Source organism: Salmo salar, chromosome 23, assembly GCF_965601325.2.
Source record: "Salmo salar chromosome 23, fSalSal1, whole genome shotgun sequence".
NCBI classification, from domain to species: Eukaryota; Metazoa; Chordata; class Actinopteri; order Salmoniformes; family Salmonidae; genus Salmo; species Salmo salar.
In genome coordinates, this window is record NC_138313.1 from 43,330,524 (window position 1) to 43,346,158 (window position 15,635).

Consider the following 15,635-nt stretch of genomic DNA (forward strand, 5'->3'; position numbering starts at 1 on the left):
TGGAGTGAGAGAGAGTTGAACCATAGCATTTTGAATGGAGGGAGAGAGAGTTGAACCATAGCATTTTGAATGGAGGGAGAGAGAGTTGAACTATAGCATTTTGAAGGAAGGGGGAGAGAGTTGAACAGAGTGAAAGGCAGTAGGAAGTACTACACCGGTAACCTCGCTCCCTCTCTTGAGTAGCAAACAGAGGTCCCTGTAATTGTGTGATTCCTGGGGCCTCAAAAAAGGCATGTTTTGAGTGGAACACACACACACACACACACACACACACACACACACAGGCCATGCTTGTTTGGCGAGCCTGCAGGTGATGAAGGTATGCACTGTAGAGACCTAAGAGAGATATTGACTTGCTTCTTTTTTCACTTTGCGATTCCAGGAGGGGGTACAAATATACTGAATAGGGAGTTTGTACACACACTGTCAATGTTGCTAGTTGTTGATACCTGAACCCCCCGTCAATGTTGCTAAATGTTGGATTAAGGTTGTTGATACCTGAACCCCCCGTCAATGTTGCTAAATGTTGGATTAAGGTTGTTGATACCTGGACCCCTCGTCAATGTTGCTAAATGTTGGATTAAGGTTTTGATATTTGAACCCCTCGTCAATGTTGCTAAGTGTTGGATTAAGGTTTTTGCAATATTGCCATATGATCTACCCAGTATAATACTGTGTAAAATGTAATAAATATAAAATACAAGTACCTAAATGAAAGATAGCTTGGATTCATTCAATCACAATTGCAGGACATATACTTTCTTAATCTCTAGTATAACTACTGAACAGACAAAGAGGCGTTCAGAGTTTATTTGATATTTGTTGGCATCAGAATCCGTCATCAGAATGTTGTCATACGCTGCGTGAAACTTTATCACATGTACAGTAGCTGTTGTTTGTGCTCAAACACTCATCAAACACACAAAGTTTATACTCACGTGCATGGACATTATGTCTCATACACACACACACACACACACACACACACACACACACACACACACACACACACACACACACACACACACCACACACACACACACACACACACACACACACACTACACACACAATTATGTGATATTTGTGTCAGTCTTGTTTATTTTAAAGGTGTCGTTGGTGTACTGTAAGTATGTGAGTGTGTGTGTGAGACTTCCCTCTATACCGAGACACCCATTAACCAGTCAACCATTCACCAGACGTTGACATCACTTTGTAATGTGAGAGCGTTGTGTTGTTCTGTCAGTGTGTTTTGTTGAATGAGTCGGGTGGGAGAGGAGCTTGAGCGTAGGACCCTGCTCCCCAAACGGTGAACATGTCTCTGCCCAAAAGGATCCTCGTCAACCTATCACATCGTCTTTGCCTTCACAGCTTGTTGTGGTACTGGTGTCAATTCATTTCCAAGTTCTCCAGTACCCATTCAACCCCTCATAATTCCCTTCCTGAACACAAAGGGACTTGGGGTTTTGAATAAGATAATTCCATTCCTGAACACAAAGGGACTTGGGGTTTTGAATAAGATAATTCCCTTCCTGAACACAAAGGGACTTGGGGTTTTGAATAAGATAATTCCCTTCCTGAACACAAAGGGACTTCGGTTTATGAATAAGATAATTCCCTTCCTACACACAAAGGGACTTGGGGTTGTGAATAAGATAATTCCCTTCCTGAACAAGATAATTCCCTTCCTGAACACAAAGGGACTTAGGGTTATGAATAAAATAAATGGATGTTTATTTTCAATCTGATAGGACTCATGAATCATGAATCAGAAGCGTAGTTTGAGAGAATTCAGTGAGAAATAGACAAACAAACCCAGAATCTATCGGCAAATTAATTCACTAAGAGTAGCACTCAAGGATTGGCCCCAAAGTGACTGGTCGTCTGTGTACTAGCGGATGGATTGTAAGGTCACATGGCTTGTAGGACATTAGCCTCTTCCCACACTGCATGTGCTGTCGTCAACTCTTCTATTGCTGTCATCCCATACATAAATCCTCAGCTATAGTCTTACACCAGATAATGCAATTTTGTATAGAAATGGCGCCACCTGTGGGAATAAAATGCATTGTGTCCATGGCATTCTCACCTCTTGATTATTCTGAAGCATAGAGATGGAAAGAGAGCACACCTATCTTAGCCACTGATCGCTTCTGTGACAGCATGGGCATCGATGATGAGAAATATTTCCTCTTCGTCATGCTAAAAAAGGCTTAGTTGGTGGTGTAAAGTACTTAAGTAAAATTACTTTAAAGTACTACTTAAGTAGTTTTTTGGTATATCTGTACTTTACTATTTTTTACAACTTCTACTTTTACTTCACTACATTCCTAAAGAAAAGTATGTACTTTTTACTCCATAAATTGTCTCTGACAGCCATTTTCCTTAAATGATTTATGCTTAGCAGGACAGAAAAATGGTCAAATTCACACACTAAATCAAGAGAACATCCCTGGTCATCCCTACTGCCTCTTATCTGGCGGACTCACGAAACATGAATGCTTAATTTGTAAATTATGTCTGAGTGTAGGAGCATGCCCCTGGCTATCCGTAAAATAAAATAAAAACATGAAAATTGTGCCATCTGGTTTGCTTAATATAAGGAATTTGAAAGGATTTATACCTTTACATTTGATACTTAAGTATATTTTAGCAATTGCATTTATTTTTATACTTTTGTATGTTTAAGACCAAGACTTTTAGACTTTGACTCAAGTATTATTTTACTGGGTGACTCACTTTTACTTGAGTAATTTTCTATTAGGGTATCTTAACTTTTACTCAAGTAGGACAATTGGGCTTAATGAGCCCTTTATCTATCTCTATGTTCTGAATTCCTTGGGGGAAAATATCCATGATGACAGCACAATACTGTGTCATTATGATATAGAGCTGGAGGAACTCTGTTGGACATTCAGAAATAGGCAAATGTTGCTCTTCTTTACAGACAGGAGTTGTTCCCTATTTGGTCATAAGATCCAACACTAGGGGAAAAAAAGCTAATTAATAAACATTAACAACAACAGAAAAAATACCCTAATTATCATAAAAACGATATTTAACAATGTGCTTGACTTCAGAGTATCCAGCTGCAATCCCAAACACTTTTTTGCTCTGCCCAATGTCTCCCCTCAATCAGACCTACACGAGTCTTCCCAAGGCACAGTGACACTCAGAGATCAACATTGTCAGTCGGACCAAAAAATCATGTCGAATGCACTTTCGTGTTTATATATACACTACCGGTCAAACATTTTAGAACACCTACTCATTCAAGGGTTTTTCTTTATTTTGACTATTTTCTACATTATAGAATAATAGTGAAGAAATCAAAACTATGAAATAACACATATGGAATCATGTGGTAACAAAAAAGTGTTCAACAAATCAAAATATATTTTATATCTGAGATTCTTCAAATAGCCACCCTTTACCTTGATGACAGCTTTGCACACTCTTGGCATTCTCTCAACCAGCTTCATGAGGTAGTCACCTGGAATGCATTTCAATTAACAGGTGTGCCTTGTTAAAAGTACATTTGTGGAATTTCTTTCCCTCTTAATGTGTTTGAGCCAATCAGTTGTGTTGTGACAAGGTAGGGGTGGTATACAGAAGATAGCCCTATTTGATAAAAGACCAAGTCCATATTATGGCAAGAACAGCTCAAATAAGCAAAGAGAAACGACAGTCCATCATTACTTTAAGACATGAAGGTCAGTCAATACGGACAATTTCAAGAACTTTGAAAGTTTCTTCAAGTGCAGTTGCAAAAACCATCAAGCGCTCTGATGAAACTGGCTCTCATGAAGACCGCCACAGGAAAGGAAGACCCAGAGTTACCTCTGCTGCAGAGCATAAGTTCATTAGAGTTACCAGTCTCAGAAATTGCAGCCCAAATAAATGCTTCAGAGTTCAAGTAACAGACACATCTCAACATCAACTGTTCAGAGGAGGCCGTTACATGCTGCCAAGAAAGCACTACTAAAGGACACCAATAAAGAGGAAGAGACTTGCTTGGGCCAAGAAACATGATGGACATTAGACCGGTGGAAATCTGTCCTTTGGTCTGATGAGTCCAAATGTGGGATTTTTGATTCCAATCACCATGTCTTTGTGAGATGCAGAGTAGGTGAACGGATGATTTAAAAAAAAAAAAAAATGATCTCCGCATATGTGGTTCCCACCGTGAAGCATGGAGGAGGAGGTGTGATGGTGTGGGGGTGCTTTGCTGGTGACACTGTCAGTGATTTATTTAGAATTCAAGGCACACTTAACCAGCATGGCTACCACAGCATTCTGCAGCGATACGCCAACCCATCTGGTTTGCCCTTAGTGGGACTATCATTTGTTTTTCAACAGGACAATGACCCAAAACACACCTCCAGGCTGTGTAAGGGCTATTTGACCAAGAAGGAGAGTGATGGAGTGCTGTATCAGATGACCTGGCCTCCACAATCACCCGAGCTCAACCCAGTTGAGATGGTTTGGGATGAGTTGGACCACAGAGTGAAGGAAAAACAGCCAACAAGTGCTCAGCATATGAACTCCTTCAAGACTGTTGGAAAAGCATTCCTCATGAAGTTGGTTAAGAGTGTGCACAGACGTCATCAAGGCAAAGGGTGGCTATTTGAAGAATCTAAAATATATTTTGATTTGTTTGACATTTTTTGGGTTACTACATGATTCCTTGTGCTATTTCATAGTTTTGATGTCTTCACTACTATTCTACAATGTAGAAAATAGTAAAAATAAAGAAAACCCTTGAATGAATAGGTGTGTCCAAACTTTTGACTGGTACTATATATATATACACACACACACACACACACACACGTGGCGGGAATCAGGGGTGGAAATGGTGGAATTAAATCATTTTGACATGTAAAAAATTTGCTTTAGGTGATTTCAAGGATTTTTTGGGTTCCCAAAGTAACTTGTTTTCCATTTCCATCCCTTTTGGGAACGTTGTGTTTTTTTTTGGTCAGGCAAAATGGCGTTGAGTATCAACGTTTATCTACAAGAGTGCTCCATTTGGTTCTCTTTTAGTGTGTCCCTTCAGTCCTGCTTAGAGACGCTTCCTCCATGACTGACTGTTGGCTGCTTTAGACCGTCTCCTGATGGACCTCTTGTGTAGTCTGTTGCTGGGTGTGGCACCGGCTGAGGGAGAGAGAGGCGCATGTTGATGACATCATGAAAATATTGCTGAATAACCATAAAAGAGAAATGAATAAGGAAATTCCATAGTGCATGGGGTATTCAGTTTCTCACAACTCACCTACTTTACTGTCATGTTATTGACTTGTTTCCCTAGAGATGTTTGTAATTTCTCAGGATGTCTATATTTCTCACGCGTGTGAATGTTGTGTCTCCTGTGTTGTTGCTCCGTTAGTATGTGTGATGTCATCTGCATGGTTATTAGACGCTGATCTCGGATGGAAGTGGACGAGACATCGGTGACTTGACAAGGAGCAGGTCAGACTCACGTTCTATACACTCCACCTGGGGCTCCTCCCACCGCCCGTCGGGACGGCAGCGTACAACAGGCGGGTGGCGCTGTGTGAAGCCTGCGTCACATTGGTAGCGGACTATAGAGTTGACAGGGTAACGCTCTTTTCTGCTGCCCATCGGCCTGGCATTGGCCACCTCTGGGGGCGAGTGGCACATGACTGTGAAGAAAAGGGGAAACCATAAAAATTAGCCAAGATCCCTATCATGTGTTTCCTACAAATAGTCAGTGGGCCAACGATAAGTTTAACACATAGTTTTAACACGTTTAAAGGTGCAATATGCAGAAATTGCTATGCCATTTCCTGGTTGCAATTTTACTTATGGTTCTCCTAATTTCAGTTTATATGACAAACAAGCAATGTATAGTGTAGAGAATCACTGTACCATCCAAACCGCTGTAAAATATATGTTCAGTAACAAAATATTGTATTTCCAACATTTTGAAGCTGGTGTACAAAACCAAAAGAAAAAGATGCAAAAACGAAACTTAAGAACGAGAAGCATAGAAATATAGCACATAGAACAGATCTACTGCTTCTTAGACTTATAATTTGGTTATATTGCAGCTATAACACTTCATTTAACACTTGATTAACCCTGATTGGTGCATAGTGATGACTAGCACCTGCGGACATCCCTATATTTAAAAAAAGCATCAAGGCTAGTGCTATTTCTCTGTCCTGTTGGCTCAGTGACTGACAGCTGACCCAATGAATGTGCTGTGCCCTCTGAACCTCAACCCCTAATCCCTGCTCCTACCAGGTCCACTCTTGCAGGTGAAGGGCAGGTGGTAGTTGCAGGGCACGTCGTTCCACTGGCCGTTCTCGTGCCAGATCATCACCACACAGTCCTCCCAAGAGTTAAAGTAGTTATCCGGCTGGTTGGGCCTCCAGTTCTCAAATTCCTGCATGTGAACACATCAAAATAGGACTGTTTGATTAGAAAGTAGGATCAAATGGAATTAACAAGTCAAATGCTAATTAAAATGCTTCTTCTTCCTTTCTTCTTCTTCTTCTTGTTCTTCTATTTCATTTGCAGAGAGCATTTCCCATTTCAATGCACATAAAATCAAAGTAAAGTAGGAGATAAGAGCAGCGGGATACCTGAACTGGACTAAAGAAAAACTTACCAATGGACTGCCATCTGTCCAGCGGAACTCATTCTGCACGTCCTTGTCATTGAGTCCAATCCACTGATAGTCCTGAGCGTTAGCTAGATGGAGAAGAGAGCAGTGAACTGTCATGTATGTATCAGATGTGTTAATGTCTGTGCTGAAAATAACTGCCCCCCCCCCCCCCCCCCCCCCCCCCCCCCCCCCCCCACACACACACACCACACACACACCACACACACCACACACACACACACACACACCACACCACACACACACACACACACACACACACACACACACACACACACACACACCACAGGACCGGCCCTAGCCTTTTGGGGGCCCTAAGCGAGATTGGTAGGCAAAACATTTTAGTGGCCCATCTTGACGGAGGAGAGTTTTGACGTTTTTACGTACATTTCCAGCAATTCTACACATTTTGCTATGCATGAGCGTAGAGAAAATGTTGCAGTTTTGAAGACACTTTTCTACAAATTTTGCCAAGATGTGGAGAGAACATTTGGCAATTGTACAACTAACTTCATGCAATTCTACACATTTTGCCATGACTTCCTGCAATTCTATACATTATGCCATGACTTATGTCATGTTAATATGATATCTGAGTGAGAGTGACTAACAAAATCAATGGTGGTCCCCTGGAGGTCATGGCCCCTTGGCATGTGCCTTGCATGCCCGGTCGGTAGATTTTTCTAGACTAACTTACTAATGTTAAAATGTTAGCCAACATGGCTAATTGAGTGACTGACATAAGAGGGGAAACTGCAGAGACACAAACACATTGACATTGTTGTATCCTACTATTCTAACTCTCAACAGTACCCCCCCCCCCCCCCCCCCCCCCTGCACACATCCTATCTCTTTACTCACAGTTGACAAACTCCTGCTCCTGTTGGGAGGTGATGCTGACCAGGTGGGCGTTAAGCTCTTGGCAGCGCTGCTCAGCGTCAGGCCAGGTGTCTCTCTCAGCAAAGTGCAGGTAGCAGCTCCCCATGAATTCCACCCAGCCCTCGGCGCAGCCCTGCACTGCTGCACACACGGACAGAAAGATCGACACATTAACAAATTTACTTTAGAATGTTCGATATTTGTTGATTTTCATACAACTCCCCTACCCCTCACCTCTAACGGTATACGTTGTGGCACATGGCAACTTTAATTTGCATGTAAACACTGAAAAAAATAAGAAGATTGAGATCATCTTTAATAGATATGTGGGCTTACAATCATTTCAATACATCTGTTAACACATGGCGGTGGCACTCACGTGTGCTGCAGTTTTCCTCTCCAGCGAATCCATGTGGGCATTGGCACAAAGCGACGCCATCCTCCACAGAGCAGGTGCCTGCTCCACACGGGTTAGGCTCACAAGGTTCAGTAGTAGCTAGAAAGAGGGCAAGGGTCAAACAATGAATGGGTTGATTTAGATAAATATGCTAATCACGGGGGATGTAGTTTACTAGCTGTTAGCATGAGGTGGATAAAGCAAAGTAAACAATGGATTATAGCTAAATAGTGTTATACAGCCACTGGCCAGTCAGTCTCAGCAGCCAGCCACTCTCCCTGTCTTCTTATTAAAGGAGTTTACTGAGACACAGGATACAGCAGGTATCAACGGTACACTGAAATGCCTACCTGCAAGCTCTCCTCAACAATGCAGAATATATATCAATAATAAATAAATGTCAAATCAAAAATAGAACAAGTAATGTAAAAGGACTATCATAGTAATAAGAATAATAACTGGTTGTGGTAGAATATGTAGACTACATGATATATTATACACATTAGGACTGTGCTATTTCAGGTACCCTGAACAAAAATATAAACACATGTAAAGTGTTGGTCCCATGTTTCATTAACTGAAATTTTGTGTAGAAATTTGTTTACATCCCTGTTAGTGAGCATTTCTCCTTTGCCAAGATAATCCATCCACCTGACAGGTTGTGGCATATCAAGACGCTGATTCAACTGCACGATCATTACACATGTGCACCTTGTGCTGGGGACAATAAAAGGCCACTCTAAAATGTGCAGTTTTGTCACACAACACAATGTCACAGATGTCACAAGATTTGAGGGAGCATGCAGTTGGCATGCTGACTGCAGGAATGTCCACCAGAGCTATTGCCAGATGATTTAATGTTCATTTCTCTACCATAAACTGCCTCCAACATCGTTTTAGAGAATTTGGCAGTATGTGCAACCGGCCTCACAACCGGAGACCATGTGTCACCACTCCAGCTCAGGTCCTCCACATCCGGCTTCTTCACCTGCGGGATCGTCTGAGGAGGGGTGGGGTGCTGAGGAGTATTTCTGTCTGTAATAAAGCCCTTTTGTGGGGAAAAACCTTTCTGATTGGCTTGGCCTGGCTCCCCAGTGGGTGGGCCTATGCCCTCCAAGGCCCACCCATGCCTGCACCCTGCCCAGTCATGTGAAATCCATAGATTAGGGCCTAATTAATTTATTTCAGTTGACTTCTTTCCTTATATGAACTGTAACTCAGTAAAGATTTTGTAATTGTTGCATGTCGCATTTATATTTTTTAGTATACATGCTGTAACTACTGACCTATAGAACACCTCTAAAGTAAGATATGCCCAAGTGATAAAATATTGCTGTACTATCCCTTTAAGCAACATACCGTACACTGCAGCAGGCTCCTCCACCACAGCAGGGTTCACCATCGAGACGGCGGGTGCTGTCGTCATGCTAGGGAAGACTGCCGATGGTGCCGTGACATAGATCGTCTCCGTGGAACCTCCCAGCCCTTTCTGCTCTTGGCCTTCCTCCACCAGATCCAGGTCATCCCCTCTGTCTGTGTTTCCAAGACTGCCGATATTCTCTGGGTAAGTCATGGTTGAACCAGGCGGCAGCACCACAGACAGGCCCTCTGCAAATGGTGACTCCCTCAGGGAGAGCCCGCTGGCCGAGGTGCTCCCTTCATGTTGGCTACTGCTGTCTCCACTGACCTCTACGTAACCCCGTCCCTGCTCTGGACGCTGCTCCCCTTGACGTGCCGTCACCTCCATCATCCCATCATCTGTCAGGAAGATGACCTCGTGGCCTGAATGGGCTTTGTCCCTGCTGGATGGGAATCCAGAGCCACTGTGAAAACCAGATGGAAAACCGGAGGGGAAACCGCTTGAAAAACCAGAAGAGAAGGTCTGGTAGCCGGAGACTTCCTGCTCTCCCGAGGGCTGATCGGTCAGGTCGATGAGACCTGAATGCGTGAAAGATATGTCAGGACTTCCGGAACCAGAGGTGCTGGTAACATCCCCGCTGAAGAGGCCATACAATCCAGACATTCCTCCAGAGCCACTGATGTCCACACCTCCTTGTCCAAACTCCTGTCCGGTTGGCTGCCGTTTGGAGATGTCCACCATCTCTCCGTCCACAATGATGATGACAGAGTCCCCGCTACCACTCAGGTCCTCAGATACTCCGCTGCTACTACCCGAGTGGGGAAGGACACTGGACGGTAGCCCACCACTGAACTCTCCCACCCCCACCCCAGATCCACTATCCCCAGACTCGCTGAACTCTCCCACCCCAGACCCACTATCCCCAGACCCACTGAACTCTCCCACCCCAGACCCACTATCCCCAGACCCACTGAACTCTCCCACCCCGGACCCACTATCCCCAGACCCACTGAACTTTCCCACCCCAGACCCACTATCCCCAGACCCACTGAACTCTCCCACCCCAGACCCACTATCCCCAGACCCGCTGAACTCTCCCACCCCAGACCCACTATCCCCAGACCCGCTGAACTCTCCCACCCCAGACCCACTATCGCCAGACCCACTGAACTCTCCCACCCCAGACCCACTATCCCCAGACCCACTGAACTCTCCCACCCCAGACCCACTATCCCCAGACCCACTGAACTTTCCCACCCCAGACCCACTATCCCCAGACCCACTGAACTCTCCCACCCCAGACCCACTATCCCCAGACCCGCTGAACTCTCCCACCCCAGACCCACTATCCCCAGACCCGCTGAACTCTCCCACCCCAGACCCACTATCCCCAGACCCGCTGAACTCTCCCACCCCAGACCCACTATCCCCAGACCCGCTGAACTCTCCCACCCCAGACCCACTATCCCCGGACCCGACTTTCGGGGGGTTGGTGACAGTGGTACTCCCCTCTCCCGCCTCCTGAGGATCTCCAGAGCCAGAGCCAGAGCCCTCTCCAGACAAGATGGGTCCACTGCCCTCGAAGGTGACTTGGAAGCCAGACCCTGAGCCCTCGCCGCTTGCCCTACCAGATGTGTATCCACTATGGCCAGGAGTTCCACTGCCACTACCACTGGATGAATGATCAGCTGAGGCTGAACCAGACACATCCACAGAGACAGGTGGCTCGATGGGGCTCACTGAGAAACCACAGAGGAAGAACATGTAATAGAAACACACGGACTACAATACAGCTTGTGCATTCTGATTTGAAATAGAGGCAAAAGGAAACTGAAAGGGGTGATACCTAGTCAGTTGTACAACTGAATGACCTTCAACTGAAATGTGTCTTCCACATTTAACCCAACCCCTCTGAACCAGAGAGGTGTGGGGGGGCTGCCTTAATCGACATCCGCGTCTTTAGTGCCCGGGGAACAGTGGGTTAACTGCCTTGCTCAGGGGCAGAACGACAGATTTTTACCTTGTCAGCTCGGGGATTCGTTGGCCCAGTAACCTTTTGGTTACTGGCCCAACGCTCTAACCACTAGGCTACCACTAGTCTACCACTAGGCTACCACTAGGCTACCACTAGTCTACCACTAGTCTACCACTAGGCTACCACTAGTCTGCCACTAGGTTACCACTAGGTTACCACTAGGCTACCACTGGGCTACCACTAGTCTACCACTGGGCTACCACTAGTCTACCACTAGTCTACCACTAGGCTACCACTAGTCTACCACTAGGCTACCACTAGGCTACCACTAGTCTACCACTAGTCTACCACTAGGCTACCACTAGTCTACCACTAGTCTACCACTAGGCTACCACTAGGCTACCACTAGTCTACCACTAGTCTACCACTAGGCTACCACTAGTCTACCACTAGTCTACCAAAACTGTTACATTTGGTGTAGTCGGCAGGATACATGTACAGGAAATACTAGTGGGGATATAGCAATACTGTAGACCTCTTAATAAAAATATATATTACCAGGCGTCAATTGGTCTGTTCTCGTTGTCATGTTGATAATTTCCTCCTCGACAACTAGAGTAACGTTGAGTCTGGTTTCAGTATGAATAATCACACGTTCAGCTACAAAACAAAGAAAACCAACACAATATCATTTTCACACTTTTAACAGTGGCTGTATTTGTCATTATTAAAGCTTATGGCTCAATGGTTGTCTCTATTATTTCTCAATGGTTTGACACAGAGCCTTATATAAATGTATGCTTAATCAGTTGAGATTTAACAGGAACCATTTTGGTAACAAGAGTTCCAAGTAAATTACACAATCTGGTAAGAATTCCTCTAACTGTCACAGATTGTAATTATCACAACCTTTGGTGGTTTCGCAACTCTCTCCATGACTCTGAACAGATCCAAACTCATACCTCTGAAGCAGTATGCATCGTATCTGGAGTGCTGGTCTGGGTTTTCTGTCTGGTTGGGGAAGGCGTAGATGGTGTGTACCCCGGCCTTGCCGCCTCCACAGTGGGGCCTTGGGGCATGGATGGGGTAGCGGACGCTGCGATCCTGCAGCCAGCCTGGACGACACTTGTCGAAGCCCTGTCTCCAGGCGGCATAGAGCTGCCCTGTGGTGGCTAGCGTGGTGTTGAGCTTCTGGCAGTGGGCTACAGCCTCCTCATAGGAGAAGCTGTCATAGTCACTGGAATAGAACAGCTCCCCTGGGAAGTGAGGGAGAAGAGAGAGCAGGTGGTTTTACTCAGGAGTGATGGTTCACTTTACATCTTCTGCTAAGGTCTGTAGAAGAAGAAGAAGTCACTTTACATCTGAAGCTAAGGTCTGTAGAAGAAGAAATCACTACATCTGAAGCTAAGGTCAGTAGAAGAAGTCGCTTTACATCTGAAGCTAAGGTGTGTAGAAGAAGAAGAAGTCACTTCACATCTGAAGCTAAGGTCTGTAGAAGAAGAAGAATAAATCACTTTACATCCGAAGCTAAGGACTGTAGAAGAAGAAGAATAAATCACTTTACATCTGAAGCTAAGGCCTGTAGAAGAAGAAGAAATCACTACATCTGAAGCTAAGGTCTGCAGAAGAAGAAGAAGAAATCACTTTACATCTGCAGCTAAGGTCTGTAGAAGAAGAAGAAATCACTTTACATCTGCAGCTAAGGTCTGTAGAAGAAGAAGAAATCACTTTACATCTGAAGCTAAGGACGTAGAAGAAGAAGAAAAAATCACTACATCTGAAGCTAAGGTCTGCAGAAGAAGAAGAAGAAATCACTTTACATCTGAAGCTAAGGACTAGAAGAAGAAGAAATCACTTTACATCTGCAGCTAAGGTCTGTAGAAGAAGAAGAAATCACTTTACATCTGCAGCTAAGGTCTGTAGAAGAATAAAAAATCACTACATCTGAAGCTAAGCACTAGAAGAAGAAGAAGAAGAAATCACTACATCTGAAGCTAAGGACTGTAGAAGAAGAAGAAGAAATCACTACATCTGAAGCTAAGGACTGTAGAAGAAGAATAAGACGAAGAAGCAGAAGAAGAAGAAGCAGCAGCAGAATAAGGGTCCATGGGCCATGTCTCTCACCCTTGAGGCGGTCCACATAGCAGTAGACGTCGTATTGCTCAGTAGCAGGTCTCAGGCCATAGGACCTCACCCCTGGGACATTCTCCAGGTTTCCTGAACACTTATCTCTGGGAGACAGGATGGGGTACCTGAAGGTCAGGGTTGGTGGTAAATGTGTGGTTAGAAAACAGTCACACTTCTGTCCTCTTTAAGAAAAGCAGTCTTGGAAGTAGAGTTTAAACATTCAGGAAATGTTCCCAAAGTTCCAACATTTCTCAGATATCCCAGTCGGAAGATTTCTGGAATCATAAGGGAATACCCAGGAATCCTCCAACAGGGATTTCTGAAAACCCAGGAACATGAATAAAGTTTGCAGAATTTTGTAACCCTACTGAGAGGGCCACCTTTTGACTAGTGAGATTCACACTATCTATCTCACCTGACGGTCTGGTCCCTGAGCCAGCCTGCATCACAGTGGTGGAGCCCTGCCTCGTAGGCTGCCTGTAGCTGCTGGGAGCTGGCGATGACCGCACCCACACTCTGACAGGCCATCTGGGCCTCCACGAAGGACAGGGCATAGCGACTTGAGTCAGCACGGTAGTGGAACACCACACCTATAGAGAGGGAAGGAGGGAGGGAGGAGTACGGAGGGGGGGGGGGGGGGGGGAGATAAGGCAGGGAAGAGACAGACAGAACCAATGACAGAAATTAAGTTATTACACTTGAAAATGAAAATGGCAATTACTGCTGGCAGGTACCCTAGTGGTTAAGAGCGTTAGGCCAATAACCAAAAGGTTGCTGGTTTGAATCCCAGAGCTGACTAGGTGCCCTTGAGCAAGGCACGCATTGTAATTGTACTTATAAATTGCTCTGGATAAGAGTGTCTGCTAAATCAGGGTTTCCCAAACTCGGTCCTAGGGCTTGTTTTGGTTTTTGCCATAGCACTACACAGCTGATTCAAATGATCAAAGCTTGATGATGAGTTGGTTATTTGAATCAGCTGTGTAGTGCTAGGGCAAAAGCCAAAACGTGCACCTGGGGGGCACAATCCACTAACCTGTAGGAGCCATGGCAGTGTCATTGTCAAGAGGGAACTCGAAGCCCACATCAGGTTTAGCTGTCACCCTGCTAATGATCGCTTCCCCCACGACCGGGGTAACCTTCGTAACCGTGTCAGTCACACTGGGTGGGATGGGTAAGGTCGGTGCCATGGTGATGGTGTCCAGGGGGCCTTGGGTCAGCACCTCCCCCCTTGCCTCAGTTTCAGGGGTGGTGGTTAGCCCTGGATAGACCATAGGACTGTCTGTGATGGTGGCCACCTCTGGGAATGGGGTGGTCTTGACTGCACCGTCGTCCTCTAATGAATTAGATCATTGGCAGCAGGTAAAGTTAAAGCCACACTCTGTCATACTGGAAATCACTCTGTTTTTTTAACACATCACATGTAATCCACAGTGCCTTTTTGCTGTATAAGGTTGTGATTCCTTTTTTAACACTATAACAATTTACTTGTGACCTCTTTTTTTAAACTATTTTTGGTGCCTTGACCAAGTACAGTAGTTCAAGCTTGAAGAGATCGACAGCAACAGTGGTGCATTATGGGATAGGTGCTTCTACACCTGCATTGCTTGCTGTTTGGGGTTTTAGGCTGGGTTTCTGTACAGCACTTTGAGATATCAGCTGAAGTAAGAAGGGCTATATAAATAAATTAGATTTTATTTTATTTGATATGCAGTCTTCAGATATAATCTGGTGTCTGGGTTACCTTGGTAGCAGATAGCATCATAGTGGGAGTCCGGGTAGGGGTAGCCTGTCTGGTTAGGGAACAGGTACACGGTCCTCACTCCAAGTTGTCCTCCACCACACTGGGGCCTGACAATGTTGATGGGGTAGCGGACGCTTCCGTCTGCCAGCCAGCCCGCATTACACACGTCCATGCCAGACTTCCAGGCCAGGTACAGCTGCCCTGTGGTGGCCAGCTTGGCCCCTAGTTTGGCACACTGGTCCATTGCCTGGTAGAAGGTGAACTTCTCCACGGACATGGAGTAGAACACTCTGCCTGGGGAAGGCAAAGAGTGAGAAACAGACGCAGGCGGTCAAACAGATAGATATGAAAATGCAGCAATTGTCCTTGCGGTAACTAATGCCAGTAAAAATACTTGTTTTAGGGGAAGAGGTTAAAATCTGGCAATGTGCCCTTGAGCAAGGCACTTATTTCTAATTGCTCCTGTAAATCGCTCTGGATAAGAGCATATGCTAAAGGAATAACA

General features: G+C 45.0%; 1 protein-coding gene across 1 annotated transcript in view; it reads right to left on the reverse strand.

The window, feature by feature from the left end:
* Positions 1-1,716: 1,716 nt before the first annotated feature.
* The window catches only part of LOC106584646 (aggrecan core protein), a 32,839-nt gene continuing 18,920 nt past the window's right edge, over positions 1,717-15,635 (reverse strand). The window contains exons 6-19 of the mRNA XM_014170139.3: positions 15,131-15,424; positions 14,423-14,722; positions 13,805-13,979; positions 13,387-13,514; positions 12,225-12,518; positions 11,821-11,922; positions 10,767-11,026; positions 9,287-10,184; positions 7,910-8,026; positions 7,513-7,671; positions 6,637-6,719; positions 6,267-6,411; positions 5,483-5,665; positions 1,717-5,156 (exon numbers count right to left, since the gene is read on the reverse strand). Coding sequence (XP_014025614.3) covers positions 5,065-5,156; positions 5,483-5,665; positions 6,267-6,411; positions 6,637-6,719; positions 7,513-7,671; positions 7,910-8,026; positions 9,287-10,184; positions 10,767-11,026; positions 11,821-11,922; positions 12,225-12,518; positions 13,387-13,514; positions 13,805-13,979; positions 14,423-14,722; positions 15,131-15,424 — 3,230 coding nt within the window. The 3' untranslated portion in view covers positions 1,717-5,064. The remainder of the gene's footprint in view (positions 5,157-5,482; positions 5,666-6,266; positions 6,412-6,636; positions 6,720-7,512; positions 7,672-7,909; positions 8,027-9,286; positions 10,185-10,766; positions 11,027-11,820; positions 11,923-12,224; positions 12,519-13,386; positions 13,515-13,804; positions 13,980-14,422; positions 14,723-15,130; positions 15,425-15,635) is intronic.